This window comes from Hyperolius riggenbachi, chromosome 10 (assembly GCF_040937935.1).
Source record: "Hyperolius riggenbachi isolate aHypRig1 chromosome 10, aHypRig1.pri, whole genome shotgun sequence".
NCBI classification, from domain to species: Eukaryota; Metazoa; Chordata; class Amphibia; order Anura; family Hyperoliidae; genus Hyperolius; species Hyperolius riggenbachi.
This window is the reverse complement of record NC_090655.1, coordinates 192918306-192940629: the sequence shown is the minus strand read 5'-3', so window position 1 is coordinate 192940629 and position 22324 is coordinate 192918306. Positions and strand designations below refer to the sequence as shown.

The 22324-nt window shown below is 50.3% G+C and overlaps 2 protein-coding genes across 2 annotated transcripts in view; one reads left to right on the top strand and one right to left on the bottom strand.

Annotated features, from left to right (window-relative positions):
* RASGEF1A (RasGEF domain family member 1A) overlaps nucleotides 1-22324 on the top strand; it is a 588936-nt gene that overhangs the window by 210413 nt on the left and 356199 nt on the right. The window contains exon 2 of the mRNA XM_068255490.1: nucleotides 11506-11673. The gene's annotated coding sequence lies outside the window, so the exon portion shown is untranslated. The remainder of the gene's footprint in view (nucleotides 1-11505; nucleotides 11674-22324) is intronic.
* Nucleotides 19218-22324, bottom strand: part of LOC137536766 (piggyBac transposable element-derived protein 4-like) — a 3831-nt gene continuing 724 nt past the window's right edge. The window contains exons 2-3 of the mRNA XM_068258973.1: nucleotides 19829-20616; nucleotides 19218-19710 (exon numbers count right to left, since the gene is read on the bottom strand). Coding sequence (XP_068115074.1) covers nucleotides 19218-19710; nucleotides 19829-20616 — 1281 coding nt within the window. The remainder of the gene's footprint in view (nucleotides 19711-19828; nucleotides 20617-22324) is intronic.

Below are 22324 nucleotides of genomic sequence, written 5' to 3'. Positions count from 1 at the left end.
CCTCACCCCCTTCCACCAAGCTGACCCAGTGGACAGTGAAGGACAGGTAGCGGCCTGTCCCGAAGCGGCTGCTCCAGGAGTCCATGGTGACGTGGACCCTTTCACCAACCGCGTGCTCCAGCCCTCGCTCCACATTGGCCATCACAAAGCGGTGCAGTGCAGGAATGGCCTTGCGGGAGAAAAAGTGTCTGCTGGGGAGCTGCCAGTCTGGGGCTGCGCAAGCAAGCAGCGCACAAATGTCGCTCCCCTCCTGCACGAGCGTGTACGGCAGGAGTTGGGAGCACATGGCCCGTGCCAGCAAGCCGTTCAGCTGCCGCACGCGACGGCTGCTGGGAGGCAGAGCCCTAACCACCCCCTGGAAGGACTCGCTCAAAAGGCTCTGGCGTGGCCTTTTGCTGGCACGGGAATCAGCAGACACAGCGGAGGAGGCCACTGAGGACTGGCTGCCAGAACAGGCCTCAGTGTCGGCGGCAGGAGTTGCAGAGGGGGGAGGAGCAGTGCGTTTCCGCACTCCTGCTGGTGCTGCTGGAGGAGCAGGAGGGCGGGTGGCTGCTGTTGCTGCTGCTGCTGAAGGCTGTGCAGTGATGGGTGTGGTGCCACTGCCAGCACCAGATGCCTTCAGCCTCTGGAACTCCTGATGCTGGTGGAAATGTTTCGCAGCAAGGTGGTTGATGAGCGAGCTGGTGCAGAACTTTAAGGGGTCTGCACCTCTGCTCAACTTCCGCTGACAGTGGTTGCAAGTGGCGTACTTGCTGTACACTGTGGGCATGGTGAAAAAGCGCCAGATTGGTGACAGAAACATCCCCCTACGGCATGGAAGCGCTGCTGCCTGTCTCCCTGTGGTGGTTGGGGGGGGGCTTGGGGGGCTTGGGTGCGGCTGGTGGTGGTACTGGCAGATGCTGCTGCTGCTGCTGCTGAGCCTGAGACACCAGCAGGCTGTGGGACCTGCCTACTGCTGCTGCCAATGCTTGCAATGATGCGCCTCCTTGCAAGGCCCACAAGAGCATCCTCCTCCTCCTCCTCAGAGCTGCTGAGGACGACATCCCCTGGAGGTGGTGGCACCCAGTCTCTGTCTGTCACCGGGTCATCATCATCCTCCCCCTCCTGAAACATGTCCTGCTGGGATGAGGACCCCCCAAACTCCTCTCCTGATGCATGGATGGGCTGCTTGACTGTCGCCACAGTCTTGCTGTCCAATCCCTCATCCCCCAAAGTGCCCATCAGCATCTCCTCCTCAAAATCGCCAACAACAGCAGACAATTGACTCATGATGCCTGGGGTCAAAAGACTGCTGAATGACAGGTCGCCAACTGACGGTGAACTGGCCTCCTCCCCAGGCCCTGCTGGGCGGCTGCTGCGAACAGGGGTGGTGGTGGTGGTGGTGGTGAGGTTGGAGGCCTCAGATGCAGAGCTGATGGCGGGCTGCTCATCCTCCGTCATGAGTTGCACCACAGTGTCTGCATGCTTTTCCTCAATGGGACGTTTCCGACCCGGCTGGAGGAAAATCGGAGCAGGTGCTACACGCTGCTGCTGCTGTGTCTCTGCAGCGTGAGTTGCAGATGCTCCTGCTGGGCGGCGCCCAAGGCGTCCACGGCCAGTGGCTATGGGAGGAATGTTAGCCACTGACGCTGCTGCTGCTGCTGCTGCGGAACTGTGCATGGTGGCGCGCCCGCGCCCGCGGCTTGCCACAATGCTGCTCCCTCTCCTCCTGATTCCCTTGCTGCCCTTCCCCTTGCCCAAACCGCGCTGGCTGCCACTTCCAGACATCTTCGATGTTTTGGGCGTATAGACAAAAGTTTTTTAAAAGGGCGGGTGAAAAGTGGGGTACTTTAATGGAGTGGGTTGGTGGGTGAGGTGACTGAGTGAGTGTCCCTAGTACAGTAAGTAAGTAGTAACAGTCAGGAAGTACAACTAGCAGTTACAACTTACAATAATCAGTAGTAATCACAAGTAAATTTAGTGTGTGTACACTACAGACAGTGAGTGCACGCACGCGCAAACACGCGCAGGAGCTAGCCTATGAACAGTGACTGAGTGAGTGTCCCTAGTACAGTAAGTAAGTAAGTAGTAACAGTCAGTAAGTACAACTAACTAATTACAATAATCAATCAGTTATCAGAAGGAAATAGAGTGTGTGTAGTGTGTACACAGACAGTGAGTGCACACACGCAGGAGCTAGTAGCCTATGAACAGTGACTGAGTGTCCTAGACTCCTAGTACAGTAAGTAGTAACAGTAAGTACAACTAACTAATTACAATAATCAATCAGTTATCAGAAGGAAATAGAGTGTGTGTAGTGTGTACACAGACAGTGAGTGCACACACGCAGGAGCTAGTAGCCTATGAACAGTGACTGAGTGTCCGAGACTCCTAGTACAGTAAGTAGTAACAGTGAGTACAACTAACTAATTACAATATTCAATTACAATAATCAATCAGTTATCAGAACTTGGAAATAGAGTGTGTGTAGTGTGTACACAGACAGTGAGTGCACACACGCAGGAGCAGCTAGTAGCCTATGAACAGTGACTGAGTGTCCTAGACTCCTAGTACAGTAAGTAGTAACAGTAAGCACAACTAACTAATTACAATAATCAATCAATTATCAAAAGGAAATAGAGTGTGTGTAGTGTGTACACAAACAGTGAGTGCACACACGCAGGAGCTAGTAGCCTATGAACAGTGACTGAGTGTCCGAGACTCCTAGTACAGTAAGTAGTAACAGTGAGTACAACTAACTAATTACAATATTCAATTACAATAATCAATCAGTTATCAGAACTTGGAAATAGAGTGTGTGTAGTGTGTGTACACAGACAGTGAGTGCACACACGCAGGAGCAGCTAGTAGCCTATGAACAGTGACAGTGAGTGTCCTAGTACAGTTACAGTATATAACTACAATACTAATACAATCAGTAGTAAAGGACAGCAGAAATACTGGTATAGAATAGAGAGAAATAAACAGAGGACAGGAGGACAGCTGCCCACACAGGCAGGCCCTGAGGCCTAAAGCTGTAAGCCTGCAGCAGCTGGCCTGTCTCTATGTAACACAAAAGCTACTAACTAAAATACAATGTCTAACTAACTAACAACAATATAGGTGTGTATAGGAGGTGTATGTGAGCAAAAACGCTAGGTAAATGACCACAATAAAGCTCTTGCTAAGCCAAAGCACAAAGGAGCAACTCTCTCTCTATGCAAGTCTCAGGCAAGGACGGAGAAACGTAACATGGCGGCCGCTATTTATAGGGTAGGGGCTGGCCAGGGTCCCCCTCTGTGATTGGCTGCCGTCAGAGGGCCTGGGAGCCCTCTGATTGGCTCTAAGGACATCAATCTGGGCTATGACGCTATTCGAGCTCGGTACCGAGCTCGAATAGCGCCGTTTGCTCGAATAGCTCGAATAGTGAATGGGCTATTCGAGTGTACGCGAATAGCCCATTCGAATAGCTGCAGCTATTCGGAGCTCGAATACCGAGCTCGAATAGCTGAAAAAGAGCTTGAATATTCGAGCTACTCGAATATTCGAGCTCTGCTGAGCACCACTGCTGCCAGGCTGGGGAAGGCACACTATGCACTACATCTACACTGCCAGGCTGGGGAAGGCACACTGTGCACTACAGCTATACTGCCAGGCTGGGGAAGGCACACTATGCACTACAGCTACACTGCCAGGCTGGGGAAGGCACACTATGCACTACAGCTACACTGCCAGGCTGGGGAAGGCACACTATGCACTACAGCTACACTACCAGACTGGGGAAGGCACACTGTGCATGCACTACAGCTAGACTGCCAGGCTTAGGGAAGGCACAATATGCACTACAGCTACACTGCCAGGCTGGGAAGGCACACTGTGCACTACAGCTATACTGCCAGGCTGGGGAAGGCACACTATGCACTACAGCTACACTGCCAGGCTGGGGAAGGCACACTATGCACTACAGCTACACTGCCAGGCTGGGGAAGGCACACTATGCACTACAGCTACACTACCAGACTGGGGAAGGCACACTGTGCACTACAGCTATACTGCCAGGCTGGGGAAGGCACACTATGCACTACAGCTACACTGCCAGGCTGGGGAACGCACACTATGCACTACATCTACACTGCCAGGCTGGGGAAGGCACACTGTGCACTACAGCTACACTGCCAGGCTGGGGAAGGCACACTATGCACTACATCTACACTGCCAGGCTGGGGAAGGCACAGTATGCACTACATCTACACTGCCAGGCTGGGGAAGGCACACTATGCACTACATCTACACTGCCAGGCTGGGGAAGGCACACTGTGCACTACAGCTACACTGCCAGGCTGGGGAAGGCACACTATGCACTACAGCTACACTGCCAGGCTGGGGAAGGCACACTATGCACTACAGCTACACTGCCAGGCTGGGGAAGGCACACTATGCACTACAGCTACACTACCAGACTGGGGAAGGCACACTGTGCATGCACTACAGCTAGACTGCCAGGCTGGGAAAGGCACAGTATGCACTACATCTACACTGCCAGGCTGGGGAAGGCACACTATGCACTACATCTACACTGCCAGGCTGGGGAAGGCACACTGTGCACTACAGCTATACTGCCAGGCTGGGGAAGGCACACTATGCACTACAGCTACACTGCCAGGCTGGGGAAGGCACACTATGCACTACAGCTACACTGCCAGGCTGGGGAAGGCACACTATGCACTACAGCTACACTACCAGACTGGGGAAGGCACACTGTGCATGCACTACAGCTAGACTGCCAGGCTTAGGGAAGGCGCACTGTGCTCTACAGCTACACTGCCAGGCTGGGGAAGGCACACTATGCACTACAGCTATACTGCCAGGCTGGGGAAGGCACATTATGCACTACAGCTACACTAGTGCCAGGCTGGGGAAGGCACCCTATGCACTACAGCTACACTGCCAGGCTGGGGAAGGCACACTATGCACTACAGCTACACTGCCAGGATGGGGAAGGCACCCTATGCACTACAGCTACACTGCCAGGCTGAGGAAGGCGCACTGTGCACTACAGCTACACTGCCAGGCTGGGGAAGGCACACTATGCACTACAGCTACGTTGCCAGGCTGGGGAAGGCACACTATGCACTACAGGTATACTGCCAGGCTGGGGAAGGCACACTATGCACTACAGCTATACTGCCAGGCTGGGGAAGGCACACTATGCACTACAGCTATACTGACAGGCTGGGGAAGGCACACTACGCACTACAGCTATACTGTCAGGCTGGGGAAGGCACACTATGCACTACAGCTACACTGCCAGGCTGGGGAAGGCACAGTATGCACTACAGCTATACTGCCAGGCTGGGGAAGGCACACTATGCACTACAGCTATACTTCCATGCTAGAGAAGGCACACTATGCACTACAGCTACACTGCCAGGCTGGGGAAGGCACACTATGCACTACAGCTACACTGCCAGGCTGGGGAAGGCACACTATGCACTACAGCTACACTACCAGACTGGGGAAGGCACACTGTGCACTACAGCTATACTGCCAGGCTGGGGAAGGCACACTATGCACTACAGCTACACTGCCAGGCTGGGGAAGGCACACTATGCACTACATCTACACTGCCAGGCTGGGGAAGGCACACTGTGCACTACAGCTACACTGCCAGGCTGGGGAAGGCACACTATGCACTACATCTACACTGCCAGGCTGGGGAAGGCACAGTATGCACTACATCTACACTGCCAGGCTAGGGAAGGCACACTATGCACTACATCTACACTGCCAGGCTGGGGAAGGCACACTGTGCACTACAGCTATACTGCCAGGCTGGGGAAGGCACACTGTGCACTACAGCTATACTGCCAGGCTGGGGAAGGCACACTGTGCACTACAGCTACACTGCCAGGCTGGGGAAGGCACACTATGCACTACAGCTACACTGCCAGGCTGGGGAAGGCACACTATGCACTACAGCTACACTACCAGACTGGGGAAGGCACACTGTGCACTACAGCTATACTGCCAGGCTGGGGAAGGCACACTATGCACTACAGCTACACTGCCAGGCTGGGGAAGGCACACTATGCACTACATCTACACTGCCAGGCTGGGGAAGGCACACTATGCACTACATCTACACTGCCAGGCTGGGGAAGGCACAGTATGCACTACATCTACACTGCCAGGCTGGGGAAGGCACACTATGCACTACATCTACACTGCCAGGCTGGGGAAGGCACACTGTGCACTACAGCTATACTGCCAGGCTGGGGAAGGCACACTGTGCACTACAGCTACACTGCCAGGCTGGGGAAGGCACACTATGCACTACAGCTACACTGCCAGGCTGGGGAAGGCACACTATGCACTACAGCTACACTGCCAGGCTGGGGAAGGCACACTATGCACTACAGCTACACTACCAGACTGGGGAAGGCACACTGTGCATGCACTACAGCTAGACTGCCAGGCTGGGGAAGGCACAGTATGCACTACATCTACACTGCCAGGCTGGGGAAGGCACACTATGCACTATGTCACGGAATAGCCGTGAGAAACGCAGGTGAATCTAGAGAATTCACAGTCGCTTTCCTGATCGCTCCCTGTCGGATCTGAGCAGTCGTGCAAGCGATCCGAAAATGACATTTTGTGTTATTTTAAATCCAGAGATATGTTCCCCTGTGAGCCAGAGCAGTCCCCTCACCCCTCCGGAATGTCGCACGTGGCTGGACTCCCTGCAGGGCCCAGCTCATTCCCCCTACAGCAGATGTCCCCATGAAAAGGACAAGGAAACTGGCTCCACAGGGGGGCCATAGAAAGCCAGCCGATCCGGCACCGAGCATGGGCCATAAGGAAAGCATGGGTGATATGATTTCCTGTCGGCATACGAAAACCGTATGTCGCACAGCTATAAAATTCATATCGTCTTGTCCGGTAAAATCTGGCCATCGTGCTGATATGAAATTCCTTGGGATAGACCGTCCGGTTATCGAGATATGAATCTTCTCAGGAGCCTGACCCGCTGGCTTAGCCGTGTCTGATGTCATATTAATCTGTATTTTCCAACAAGTCTGAAGCTGTTACCCCCCTAAATATAACGTGTATGGTTCAGGAGTTACAGCATTTCATAAGTTTAGCCCTAAAATCTCTCAGAGGGAATGAACTGTCATTGGTGGGTGACTCAGAGGGGCCGGCATTGCCACACCCCCAAACCAGCTTCATCAAAAGCACCTGGCCAGCAGGAGGGCATCAATTCCTCCCTTTACCATCTTCATGACACACGGCCACTATGAGGAACAAGTGGTGGCCATCTTGCCAGAGCTGAAACAAAGGACATCCTCCATTTTGTTTGGATTCTAAATCTTGCTGAACTTTACTCTGAAACAAAGAACTCTAAGAACTTGAAACCGTTTTGCTTGAACTTGATAATTTTCCCACAGAAAGACATATTTCCACAAACCATAAGTATTTTCTCCCTCTTTATTTCATACTGGCTATTACTGTCTTAATAATTGTGATTTTAATAATTGTCTGTATATATTAATTATTTATATTGCGTGAATAAACGACTTTCTCCAAGTCATTCACTTTCCGCTACCCTGCTTATCAGCACACACAGAACTGATCCCGGGTCTCTGAAGATACGCTACTGTTTGTTTGTTGTTGGCTAGACAGAATACCGTGTTTTTAACCGTTTTATTCGCAGGACTAGTCAGTCAGTTAGTGGGCTCCACGGTCCCATGGTAACCGCGGTGGTGGCAGTTTACTCTGAACCAGTAGGTGACGTTGTAATTACCCGTGTCTCACAGGCTCCCTTCTGAGTTGTCTGCGGCTAATTCTTAACGGTTCCTGCGCATTGACTGCAACCAGAGTTCGCACGATCTGTGCGCTGGCACCGTTTAGAAGGCTAAGTGCGGTCAGCCACTAGGGCTCCTGTGACACACTACATCTACACTGCCAGGCTGGGGAAGGCACACTGCACTACAGCTATACTGCCAGGCTGGGGAAGGCACACTATGCACTACAGCTACACTGCCAGGCTGGGGAAGGCACACTATGCACTACAGCTACACTGCCAGGCTGGGTAAGGCACACTATGCACTACAGCTACACTACCAGACTGGAGAAGGCACACTGTGCATGCACTACAGCTAGACTGCCAGGCTGGGGAAGGCGCACTGTGCTCTACAGCTACACTGCCAGGCTGGGGAAGGCACACTATGCACTACAGCTATACTGCCAGGCTGGGGAAGGCACACTATGCACTACAGCTACACTGCCAGACTGGGGAAGGCACACTATGCACTACAGCTATACTGCCAGACTGGGGGAGGCACACTATGCACTACAGCTATACTGCTGGGCTGGGGAAGGCACACTATGCTCTACAGCTACACTGCCAGGCTAGGGGAAGGCACACTATGCACTACAGCTACACTGCCAGGCTGGTGAAGGCACACTATGCACTACAGCTACACTGCCAGGCTGGTGAAGGCACACTATGCACTACATCTACACTGCCAGGCTGGGGAAGGCACACTGTGCACTACAGCTATACTGCCAGGCTGGGGAAAGCACACTATGCACTACAGCTACACTGCCAGGCTGGGGAAGGCACACTATGCACTACAGCTACACTGCCAGGCTGGGGAAGGCACACTATGCACTACAGCTACACTGCCAGGCTGGGGAAGGCACACTATGCACTACAGCTACACTACCAGACTGGGGAAGGCACACTGTGCATGCACTACAGCTAGACTGCCAGGCTGGGGAAGGCGCACTGTGCTCTACAGCAACACTGCCAGGCTGGGGAAGGCACACTATGCACTACATCTACACTGCCAGGATGGGGAAGGCACACTATGCCCTACAGCTACACTGCCAGGCTGGTGAAGGCACACTATGCACTACAGCTACACTGCCAGGCTGGGGAAGGCACACTATGCACTACATCTACACTGCCAGGCTGGGGAAGGCACACTATGCACTACAGCTACACTGCCAGGCTGGGGAAGGCACACTATGCACTACATCTACACTGCCAGGCTGGGGAAGGCACACTGTGCACTACAGCTATACTGCCAGGCTGGGGAAGGCACACTATGCACTACAGCTACACTGCCAGGGTGGGGAAGGCACACTATGCACTACAGCTACACTGCCAGGCTGGGGAAGGCACACTATGCACTACATCTACACTGCCAGGCTGGGGAAGGCACACTGTGCACTACAGCTATACTGCCAGGCTGGGGAAGGCACACTATGCACTACAGCTACACTGCCAGGCTGGGGAAAGCACACTATACACTACAGCTACACTACCAGACTGGGGAAGGCACACTGTGCATGCACTACAGCTAGACTGCCAGGCTGGGGAAGGCGCACTGTGCTCTACAGCTACACTGCCAGGCTGGGGAAGGCACACTATGCACTACAGCTATACTGCCAGGCTGGGGAAGGCACACTATGCACTACAGCTATACTGCTGGGCTGGGGAAGGCACACTATGCTCTACAGCTACACTGCCAGGCTGGGGAAGGCACACTATGCACTACAGCTACACTGCCAGGCTGGTGAAGGCACACTATGCACTTCAGCTACACTGCCAGGCTGGTGAAGGCACACTATGCACTACATCTACACTGCCAGGCTGGGGAAGGCACACTGTGCACTACAGCTACACTGCCAGGCTGAGGAAGGCACACTATGCTCTACAGCTACACTGCCAGGCTGGGGAAGGCACACTATGCACTACAGCTACACTGCCAGGCTGGGGAAGGCACACTATGCACTACAGCTACACTGCCAGACTGGGGAAGGCACACTGTGCATGCACTACAGCTAGACTGCCAGGCTGGGGAAGGCACACTATGCACTACAGCTATACTGCCTGGCTGGGGAAGGCACCCTATGCACTACAGCTACATCACCAGGCTGGGGAAGGCACAGTATGCACTACAGCTATACTGCCAGGCTGGGGAAGGCACACTGTGCACTACAGCTACACTGCCAGGCTGGGGAAGGCACACTATGCACTAGAGCTATACTGCCAGGCTGGGGAAGGCACACTATGCACTACAGCTACACTGCCAGGCTGGGGAAGGCACATTATGCACTACAGCTACACTAGTGCCAGGCTGGGGAAGGCACCCTATGCACTACAGCTACACTGCCAGGCTGGGGAAGGCACACTATGCACTACAGCTACACTGCCAGGATGGGGAAGGCACACTATGCACTACAGCTATACTGCCAGGCTGAGGAAGGCGCACTGTGCACTACAGCTACACTGCCAGGCTGGGGAAGGCACACTATGCACTACAGCTACGTTGCCAGGCTGGGGAAGGCACACTATGCACTACAGGTATACTGCCAGGCTGGGGAAGGCACACTATGCACTACAGCTATACTGCCAGGCTGGGGAAGGCACACTATGCACTACAGCTATACTGCCAGGCTGGGGAAGGCACACTACGCACTACAGCTATACTGTCAGGCTGGGGAAGGCACACTATGCACTACAGCTACACTGCCAGGCTGGGGAAGGCACAGTATGCACTACAGCTATACTGCCAGGCTGGGGAAGGCACACTATGCACTACAGCTACACTGCCAGGCTGGGGAAGGCACACTATGCACTACATCTACACTGCCAGGCTGGGGAAGGCACACTATGCACTACAGCTATACTGCCAGGCTGGGGAAGGCACACTATGCACTACAGCTATACTACCATGCTATAGAAGGCACACTATGCACTACAGCTACACTGCCAGGCTGGGGAAGGCACACTATGCACTACAGCTACACTGCCAGGCTGGGGAAGGCACACTATGCACTACAGCTATACTGCCAGGCTAGGGAAGGCACACTATGCACTACAGCTACACTGCCAGGCTGGGGAAGGCACACTATGCACTACAGGTATACTGCCAGGCTGGGGAAGGCACACTATGCACTACAGCTATACTGCCAGGCTGGGGAAGGCACACTATGCACTACAGCTATACTTCCATGCTAGAGAAGGCACACTATGCACTACAGCTACACTGCCAGGCTGGGGAAGGCACACTATGCACTACAGCTACACTGCCAGGCTGGGGAAGGCACACTATGCACTACAGCTATACTGCCAGGCTAGGGAAGGCACACTATGCACTACAGCTACACTGCCAGGCTGGGGAAGGCACATTACCATCATACATGTTTATCACTTCGGGAATGCTCTAAGCCCTGTACACATGCTAGATTAAACTTGGCAGAGGCGGCCGGTAACAACCACCTCTGCCAATAATCCAGCCTGTGTACAGAAGCACTGTGAAACTGTATCACCTGGTAATGATCACTTCCTATGCAAAATGCCTTTACTGCTTAAAAATTACAAAATATAAGTGATTTGTAGCAGTGATTTATTACTGCTGTTTTATTACTCATGGCCTCAAAGAAAATCCTAATTTTCAATGAAAAAAATACTAAAACCTTATCAGCACTTTTTAATTCATTTTTTTCTCTTTGCAGATTTTAATGTTCAGAACGGTCTGCTGAAACTGGACTTTTTGGAAACATGAGAGCTTACTCTGAAGTATGGACTAACTAGAAACGCCCATGGAGCTGCATGAGTGATTAGCTGCACAGAGCAGAAGCCATTGCTGCTCATTTCCAACACCAGGACTAATCCAGTCACCGGTAAGTGGCTTTGCTACTCCAATCTCACATTCACCATTTATAATACTAGTCTATGAAATATGCTTTGTATGCACAATAATGCAAGGAAGGAAAAGGAAAATTTCCCTTTTTGATGAAATAATGCAGTGTTATTAAAGTTATATTTTGCTCATCTTTGCAGCCTTAACTATAATATTCTCTGTATTCTGGAGTACAGTTGCTATGAAATGGTTCAAAAATTCCAACCTTGCTGCAAGAGTAAGGGCCCATTCACACTAGAGCGTTTTGACGCGACATTTTAAAAGCGCTAGTGTAATAAAACCCTATGGGCCCGTTCTTACGTGGGTGATTTGCGCTAAACACAAACGCGTCGCCTGCACCATTGTTAGGTGATTTCCCGGCGATCGCGTTTTAGTGCTATAGAAGCGCTAAACGCGATCGCGGAAAAATCGCCGCAGTGTTCAGTGATTTTTTCATGTGAAATGGTGGAAAAAAATCACTCCTGCAAAACGCTGGCAAAAATCGCCAGCATTTTGCAAACGCAAGTGTGAATGGGCCCTAAGTTAGCTAAAAAGGACTTGAGGTTTTGTTACTCAGTTTCATCACCTGGATGCATTGACTGGCAGCAGACTAAGGCATTATAGACCAGAAATACTAAGCCATCACTGCATATACCTACCTACCTGTTCACAGTACACCCACCTACCTACGTGAGCTGAGCGCACGCAGTGTCACTGTGCCTGTCCACTACCTGTCTGTGTGTGACAGGTGCACATTGTAATACCCATCACTGCATATACCTACCTGTTGTGTTCAGTGCACCCACCTACATGAGTGCACGCAGTGTGATATACCACTCCGTGTATTAACTGCACCTGTGTGACTGCACATTGTATTAGTCAAGTCAGTGCATACCCTTCACTTCATCCCCCTCGTCCCGCCTCTGCCTGTCTGTGTGTGACAGGTGCACATTGTAATACCCATCACTGCATATACCTACCTGTTGTGTTCAGTGCACCCACCTACATGAGTGCACGCAGTGTGATATACCACTCCGTGTATTAACTGCACCTGTGTGACTGCACATTGTATTAGTCAAGTCAGTGCATACCCTTCACTTCATCCCCCCCTCCCCCCCCCCCCCCGATATGGACAAAACTGACAAAACAGGTAGAGGAAGGGGTAGAGGCAGACCCAGAGGAAGGCCACCCGGCAGGTCTGTGCGAGGTTGTGTTGATGTGATTTCGTGTGGCCCTGGCCCAAAGTACAGTGCTCAGAAGAAGGCATGTCCCATTAACTCCCAAGATTGTCAGGACATGGTTGACTATTTAACACAGAACACCTCCTTTTCCGCAGCCACCGCTACTCCAACCACCACATCCGCTGCATTTGACACTTCGCAGGAGTTAATTGGTGGGGAATTAACTGATTCACAGCCATTATTGTTACAACCAGATGAAGGTGCTAAGTAAGTTACACCACCTCATATGTCTGAGTTAGGCGGCAACACTATGGACGTAACGTGTGAGGAGGAGGATGATGAAGTACCTGCTGTTGGTGCAGTTTTGGAGGTGTGAGGCAAGCGAAGCTGGGCAGGATGATTATGATGGATTATGATGATACGGATACCACATGGGTTCCTAAGAGACAAGGGGCTTGATTCACTAACCGGCGCTAAGCCGGTTAGTGTGCCTCATCTGAGGTTAGTGTGCCTTATCTGAGTTAGTGGCACACTAACTCAGATAAGGCACACTAACTCAGATAAGGCACACTAACTCTGATAAGGCACACTAACTCTGATAAGGCACACTAACCTCAGATAAGGTTAGCGCTGTAGTTTGTGCCCACTAAGTAATAAGGCACACTAACCGGCTTAGTGCCGGTTAGTGAATCAAGGCCAAGATGACTAAGGGGACAGTTCAGAGGGGGAGTCAGAGAGGAGTAGGAGGAGACTAGTTCCTGAAAGAAGCAGGGGGAGCTCGTCGTCAGAAACAGCTGGTGGCAATGGCCGGCGCCATGTATCGCCACCTATTTACAGCCAGCCAACATGCTCTTCAACATCAGCTGCTTATGCCACCATAGTGCCCACACCTCAGGGGGGCTCCACAGTTTGGAAATTTTTTAATGTGTCAGCCTCAGATCGGAGCAATGCCATCGGTTCTCTCTTCCTCCAAAAATGGAGCCGTGGAAAGGCCAACACTCACGTAGAGACAAGTGCCTTACGAAGGCACATAGAGAAAAGGCACAAACTGCAATGGGAAGAGCACCTGAGCAAAGCAGCGCACAAAAGAAAAGCCACCATCCTTCTCCTCTTCCTCCTTCAGGTACAGCATCTTCGGCCACTTTCTCCCTTGCACCTTCACAGCCACCCTCCTCCACTTCGCTTCTGCCCTTGAGCGGTTCCTGCTCCTCCGCCCACAGCAGACAGGTGTCCGTGAAGGAAATCTTTGAGCGGAAGAAGCCAATTTCTGCCCGTCATCCCCTTGCCCGGCATCTGACAGCTGGCGTGGCAGAACTGTTCGCTCGCCAGCTGTTACCATACAAGCTAGTGGACTCTGAGGCCTTCCGTAAATTTGTGGCCATTGGGACACCGCAGTGGAAGATACCAGGCCGCAATTATTTCTCTAAAAAGGCGATACCCAAACTGTACTGTGAAGTTGAGAGGCAAGTATTGTCATCTCTGGCACAGCGCGTTGGGTCAAGGGTCCACCTGACCACGGATGACTGGTCTGCCAAGCACGGTCAGGGCAGGTACATAACTTACACAGCCCATTGGGTAAACCTGGTGACCGATGGCAAGCAGGGAGTACGTGGCTTTGCAGCGGACCAACTTGTGACACCTCCACGGCTTGCAGGCAGGCCTCCTGCCACCTCCTATCCGTCTGCTACATCCTCTTCGCTGTCGTCGTCCTCCTTGGCTGAGTGGCAGTTCAACTCTACTGGTGCTGCAATCTCCTCTCCAGCTACACAGCCCCATCTCCCCAGGGCCTACGCTGCATGCCAGGTACGACGGTGTCACGCCATCTTAGACATGTCTTGCCTCAAAGCGGAGAGTCACACTGGAAAAGCTCTCCTGGCGGCTCTTAGCAAACAGGTGGATCAGTGGCTGACCCCGCACAAGCTGGAGATCAGAAACGTGGTGTGTGACAATGGCAGCAATCTCCTTTCCACATTCAATTTGGGAAAGCTGACATGTACCCTGCATGGCACATGTGCTCAATCTAGTCATTCAAAGATTTGTGTCAAGGTACCCAGGCTTAGACGACGTCATAATGCAGGCCAGGAAGTTGTGTGGGCATTTCAGGCGGTCTTACACCACGATGGCACGCTTTGCGGACATTCAGTGGAGAAACAACTTGCCGGTGTGAGACACTTGATATGTGATAGCCCGACTCGCGGGAATTTGACCCTGGTCATGTTCTCTCGCCTGCTAGAACAGGAGAAAGCCGTCACCCAGTACCTGTACAATTACAGTTAAAGAACACAATCTGGGGAGATGGGGATGTTCTGGCCCAACAACTGGACAAAGATTCAAAATGCATGCAGGCTCATGTGGCCGTATGAGGAGGTGACCAACCTGGTGAGTCGCAGTGAATGCACCATTAGCGACTTGATCCCATCCGCTTACTTCCTGGAGCGTGCCATGCGTAGAGTGGTGAATCAAGCTATGGAGGAGCCTGAACAGGAACAGTTACAGCAGGAACTGGGAGCAATTTTAATCAGAATCAGATGTTTCCTCAACACCTGAGGCAGCACAGAGGGGGGAGGAGGAGGAAGAGTCGTGTGGGGAAGAGGAGTCAGACTCGGATGATGAGAAAGGTGTTTCTTAGGAGGAGGAGGCTGCCACAGAAGAAACACCACAGGAGGCGTCGCAGGGGGCTTGTGCTGCTCGACGTTCCCGTGGTATTGTTCGTGGCTGGGGGGAGGAGGAGGACTTACCTGACGTCACTGAGGAAGAGCAAGAGGAGATGGATAGTACGTCTGGATCCAACTTTGTGCAGATGGTGTCTTTCATGCTGTCCAGCCTGTTGAGGGACCCCTATATAAAAAAACTCAAGGGGAATGAGCTGTACTGGGTGACCACGCAACTAGACCCTCGGTATAGGCACAAAGTGGCGGACACATGTTACTAACTCACCAGAAGGCAGAAAGGATGCAGCACATGCAGAACAAACAGGCAACTATGCTTTACAATGCGTTTAAGGGTGATGTCACAGCACAACGCAATAAAGGTAATCCTTCTCCCATGTCCACGCAGGCAAGGACAGGACGCTCCAGCGATCTCATGGTGATGTCAGACATGCGGACATTCTTTAGTCCAACACCTCGCCTTAGCCCTTCTGGATCCACCCTCCACCAATGCCTGGACCAGCAGGTAGCCGACTACCTGGCCTTAAGTGGGGATGTAGACACTGTGAGCAGCGATGAACCCTTGGACTACTGGGTGCGCAGGCTTGACCTGTGGCCAGAGCTGTCACAGTTTGCCATCCAACTTCTGTCTTGCCCTGCCTCAAGCGTCTTGTCAGAAAGGACCTTCAGCACAGCTGGAGGCATTGTCATTGAGAAGAGACGTCGCCTAAGTCACGACAGTGTTCAGTACCTCACCTTTATCAATAGAAGCCGATTATTGCTGGGGGGCTTAGATCAATGATACGGGAACGTTTTTCCCGTTTATTGATCTCCGGGCGAGCGGCCGGCAGCGTGCTCGAGCGTGGGAGCGAGTGCACGAGCGAGCGGAAGCGCGGACAGCGACGGTAGTGGCGGGAGGTGCGGATATCTTTGCCCCTGTTGGAGAAGTCGTGGAAAAAGGGGCGTAGATATCCGTACCTGCGGTGTTAAAGTGGTTAAAGCACTTTAGGCCTGCAATTTAGCATTCAATGTGATTTCTGCCCTTAAACCGCTGCTTTGTGTCCAATCCAGATTTTTCCCTGGGACTTTTGGTGTGTATCCCACTCCGCCATGCCCCCCTCCAGGTGTTAGACCCCTTGAAACATCTTTTCCATCACTTTTGTGGTCAGCATAAATGTTTCTAGTTTTCAAAGTTTGCCTCCCCATTAAAGTCTATTGCGGTTCGCGAAAGTTCGCGAGAACCGAAAATCGGAGGTTTGGGCCATCTCTATCAATGAGATGCAGATGTACCTGAACTTTTTGAAAACATTTTATATGTTAGAAAAATTACTACAACTAAACAATTACATCTGATACAATTGAATTGTCTGTAGGTTATGTTTCTCTTTCTTATTAGGAATCAGTGGTATGGTGGTTTGTCAGCTGAAAGAAATATATTGAAATGTTACATTCCTGTGTTATGACTGATATACCAAAGCGCAGCTATTCTATGAGAGTATGCAGGTAAGCATGCAGCTTGGCGCAATTCACAGGAAAAAGAACAGGAAAAATTGAAGTGATAATAATTGCTTCCACTACATGGACTTTATCTCTTCCTCTCAGATCATGGCACAACCTGTTTAACTTTGAGCTCTAGGGAAGCACGTAGGATAGGAAAATATATGTATGTTTTCAAGCATTGGTTTTGCTACACAGCAGTTACATTTGCAGTGTTTGGACTTTAAAGAGGAACTGTTGTGAAAATCTTAAAATTTAAAACACATACAAATAAGAAGTACATTTCTCCCAGAGTAAAATGAGGCATAAACTACTTTTCTCCTATGTTGCTAAAAAGGGGTTAAGAGGCGCCCAAGGTGAATAAAGTACATTAAAAGCAACTAAAATATAAATAAATGAGGTGGCTTACCTCAATGATGACACACCCATATAGGAATGAATATTAGTAGTAAAAAAAAAAAAAAAAGCACAGGCAACGCGTTTCATAGGAACTCGCCCACTTCCTCAGGCCAAATAAAGTGCCACTAAATAGCCAGATTCAAGGCGCCTTGAATCCGGCTACCGGCATTTAGTGGCACTTTATTTGGCCTGAGGAAGTGGGCGAGTTCCCACGAAACTGCCTGCAGTGGTCGGTTGCCCTTCTGCAAACCGCCTTTGTGAGTATTATTTCAACACCATTTAATTTATTCATCAATCTCTGTGACGTACTGCACCATCTGGGCTCCCGTTGTCGGTTTCTTTCTATGGGGTGCATATACTCACCCTCAACCTTCTTGTACTCCTATGTTGCTGTCACTTACAGTAAGTAGTAGAAATCTGACATTACTGACAGATTTTGGACTAGCCCATCTTCTCATAGGTGGGTTCTTAAGGTTTTCTTTATTTTTAAAAGCACTTAGTGAACGACAGTTGTTCCGTTCAACTGCTAAAATAGTGTGCAACGAGCAGGGAGGCTAGCCAGCATCTTTATGTAAATCTTTTTCAGGGAATGTCTTTATAAAGAATAAAGGCCATGCTGAGAAACCCCTATGGAGAGATGGACTAGCCCAAAACCTGTCGGTAATGTCAGATTTCTACTACCTACTGTAGGTGACAGAAACATAGGTGAGAATTTATGGCTCATTTTACTCTGGAAGAAATGTACTTATTTGTATGCGTTTTACATTTTAAGATTTTCGCGACACTTCCTCTTTAATGTCTGCAGCATAATGTATTTTTGAATTGATTAATTAAAATGTATATACTTAAAAGTGCCTGTAACATGGACTAGATGACAAGATCTTTGACAAGATTTCAGATCTGCAATAATCAAGTGGCTGGCAGTCGGGTAACTTAATAGCAGGATATACAAAACTCACTTCAATGATGTCTATAAAAAAAAAAACACACACAAATCAGCCTATTATAAATGCAAAAAAGTATAACAAATTTTATTAGAAAGATTAATAATACAACCTATCCAACCTGAAACAACCATACATTCACAAACATCCGCCGGCATCTATTGCTAACATGATGAAAAAAAAAGGGTCCATGCAGATGAAGCTGCAAAGTTTATAAGCAAACCAAAAAAAGTGTGCTGAACATAGAAATCGCACACGCGCAGTGTGGTCACGCCGGCCGGCGTGATGAATCGCAGCGGCCGGCGTGATGATTAAGAGCATCACCATTAACCTCCCTGGCGGTGCATTTCTGTCTGGAATTAGGAGTCAAAAGCGGTACATTTTTTTTTCGAGAATTTTAGACCTTCAATTCTTAAGTCTTAACTCACCAAAATATATAAGAATAAAGGCCTGGTAGACATTCTGCATATAAATAAAAGACTGGAACACAAATTTACTGAAATAATTAAATTTATCAATAAACTGAAAAAATAGGAAAATGTGTATAATTATCTTCTTGCTGCCTTATTTGTACAATTATGTACATGCATACTTAGTACACCTCCCGTGTATGATAACTTTTAAAGCAGGGAGCAGCACAGAGTCCAACATTGCAGTCAGGGCAGTAGATGAGAGACTCCTTCCTGACTTTTTTGCCCCTCTCATCGGTCTTGGAGCAGCACACCACACATGTCCTGGTTGGTGTGTTTTTTTGGCAGTGGGAGGTATGTGCTCCGGGAAGTGCCGGCCAGTGAGTTGCTGCGGGTTAACGACATAGGAGGAGCGTCGCCCGGTTCTGGCATCTGCGGCAGTCTGGTACCGTAAACAGATACACTCTCACATTCTCCATATGTAGTCCGCGTGAGTAATTGGCCTTTCACTGCGCTGCTTGTAAAGTACATAAAAATTCCACAGAGACTGCTCCAGAAGATGTCGGAATATCTTTTTGTAGTACTTCTGCTGCTTGCGGACTGCGGGATAAAATGTCACTGCTTGGTCCGCTCTGTCCACTCCACCCATTGTTTGGTTGTAGTCCACCACAACCTGCGGCTTCTGTATTTCCTTTCCTCCTCTCGTTCTGGTGGGAACAGTGGAGGTGTCGTGGACCATGGAAAGGAGACAAACGTCTTTTTTATCCTGCCAGCGGAGAGCCAGCATCTTTCCTTTCTGCCAAGCAGCTATGTCCCCGGGTTTCAATTTCTGCTTCCCAAAAGATGTTGGCATCTCCCGCCTGTTCGGCCTAACTGAGCCGTAGGCATCAGTGCGATGCTTTATGAGGATCTCAAAGAGTTCCGGGGAGGAATAAAAATTGTCCGTGGTGACAATATCCCTTGTCCAGTAACAGCTCAGCAAGTGATAAAACTGAACTTGTCGCCACTCCATAGTCACTGAACCAGGGATTGAACTTTGTTCCCTTTCCGGTGTACAAAACTGTATTCCAGATGTACCCGCTTGAAGACTCACACAACATATAAGATTTTAATTCAAAGCGGGCCCGCTTAGAAGCTATAAATTGCAGCCAGCTCAGCCTCCCCTTATAAGCCATCAGGCTCTCAACCACGGATATTTCCCGCTCTGCAACATAAGTGGTCTTGAAGTTCTCCACCACCATCTCATACACTTCCCAGATTTTTTTTAGTTTGGGAGCAGGGTGAGTGGACTCCTCAAAGGTGTCGTTATTGGCGAAATGGAGAAATTCCATGATGAGCGAAAACCGGTACTCGCTCATCACCGTACCAAAGAACGGGGTCGCTATCATTTTGTTGGTAGTACAATACCACTTCTGCAGGGGCTTCCCCACCACTCCGTGCAGAATAAAAAGCCCCAAAAATAGCCAAATATCTACTTTGGTGACTGGCTCACAGGTCCTGCTTCTTGAGAAGGGGCGTCGTGGAGCAGCCAGTTGTTGGGTGGCATAACGATTAGTCTCCTCCACAATCTTCTCCATAACGGCCTCATCAAAGAAGAGCTGCAGGTAGGCCAGGGGGTTGTGCTCACACGCTTTCTTCAGGCCAGGCTCCCCAGTAAAAGGAAAATGGGGGGGCGGTGGCGGTGCCTGAGAAAGGTCAATGGGGCACCAGACCCGGACATCGCTAACATCCGTGGTGATGGAATCACTCTCGCTGTCGCTACCTGGGTCGGATGAGAGGTCCCCAGGTGCGTCACTGTCGCTTGAGCCGCCAGTGACTGCAAATCTCTGTCCTCCAACTCCACCAGCGATTCCGCAGCGAGCTGCCTTCTTGAAGCGGACGCCATAGCAGACTACTGGCAGACAGAGGTCGGTGAAAACGGCAGGAAGAGAGTTGTCAAAATCCAGGCAAAAATTGGTACACAGTAATCAATCAAAGTCCAGGCAAAATCAGTGCAGGGAGAAGGCAGAGAGAATAGTCAAAAATCCAGGCAAAAAAAAAAAAAATCGGTACACAGTAAATCAATCAAAGTCCAGGCAAAATCAGTGCAGGGAGAAGGCAGAGAGAATAGTCAAAAATCCAGGCAAAAATCAGTAACAGGTATCCAATAATCAATAATCAACAATCAGCAACTCACAGATCAAACAGCCAGCAGCCACGGTCTCCAGAGAGCAAATGGCAACATTGAATTTAATACAAACTAACTTGTATTCAATGCAATGCTACTTGTGGCCAATCAGATCACTTGTCATTTTTTTTTCATATTCTGCCTCCCTACCCCTGTGGCCAATCAGATAATTTGTGTCATTTTTATTTTTTTTCCCTCTCCCTCCCTTGTAGCCAATCAGATTGTTTATTATATTTAATACATAGGGCTCGATTCACAAAGCAGTGCTAACCCAGTTAGAGACTTTAGGCATGATAACCATTGCACCACGCTGGTGAAAAGCCAGTTTAAGCGTGATAAGTTTAGGCATGATAAGTTTAGGTGTGATAAGTTTAGGCATGCTAAGTTTAGATAAGTGTAGATAGCACGCAAAGTCCCGCACGCAAAGCAGCGCCATTAAGCTCTATGCGATGTGCACCAGACTTTGCTAGCGCAAAACTTTTGATCAGCTGTGCACTGCGTTGCTAACGCAGTTGGTGCTTAAACTTATCATGCCTAAACTTATCACACCTAAACTTATCACACCTAAACTTATCATGCCTAAACTGAGTTTAGGCATGATAAAGGGCTTTTCACCAGCGTGCTAACTGTTAGCACTGCTTTGTGAATCAGGCCCATAGTTTCTTCTCTCTCCCTACCCCTGTGGCCAATCGGAATGCTTTATTGTTTGTTTGTTTTTTTCCCCGACTCCCTCCCTCCTTCCCCATGACCTCACGCCGCACTGCCGCTCCATGCCGATTGGCCGCCGGGTCCTCGGAAGATCAGCCAGGTAATGGGGAATCCGGCGGCCAGGAGGGAGAAGCCTGGGTACCGCTGTGCAGCGTGATCAGCGTGCGGGACCCAGAGAGAGTGCGCGTGGTGTTTTCAGCCAGCCCGACCTGTGTTCAGGCTCACCGCTTTCAGCGCACAAAGCGGAGCCCGAACACAGGTCGGGCTTACCGCCAGGGGGGTTAAGAAAGTTGGAGCCCGACACCCGGCCCAGGTGTCGCCGGTGCGGTATGGAGGGACCGGGAGAAGAGCCAGGAGGACGCGGGGGGACCTACCGACCTACGGTGAGCTGGAGAAAGCCCCAGGTAAGTACCAATTTTGTTTATTTTTTCTGCTCCGGGTCCCTTTAATAAAACTTGCAATACTGCTGTTTATGAAAGTCTCGTCCTGAAAACAATATCACCGCCCTGGTGCTGATTGTGAACATCCGAGTCTAACAGCGTGATGCAAGCCACAGATAAGTAAAGCAGTATGGAGAGCTGCAATAACAAGATTTCAGATCTGCTTGAGGCTAGTGGTACACTAGGCAGAAACGCTAGTGTTGAGTTAAACGCATGCATTTTTGCAGCTAACGCAAGTCTATTGGCCGCTTGTAAAAA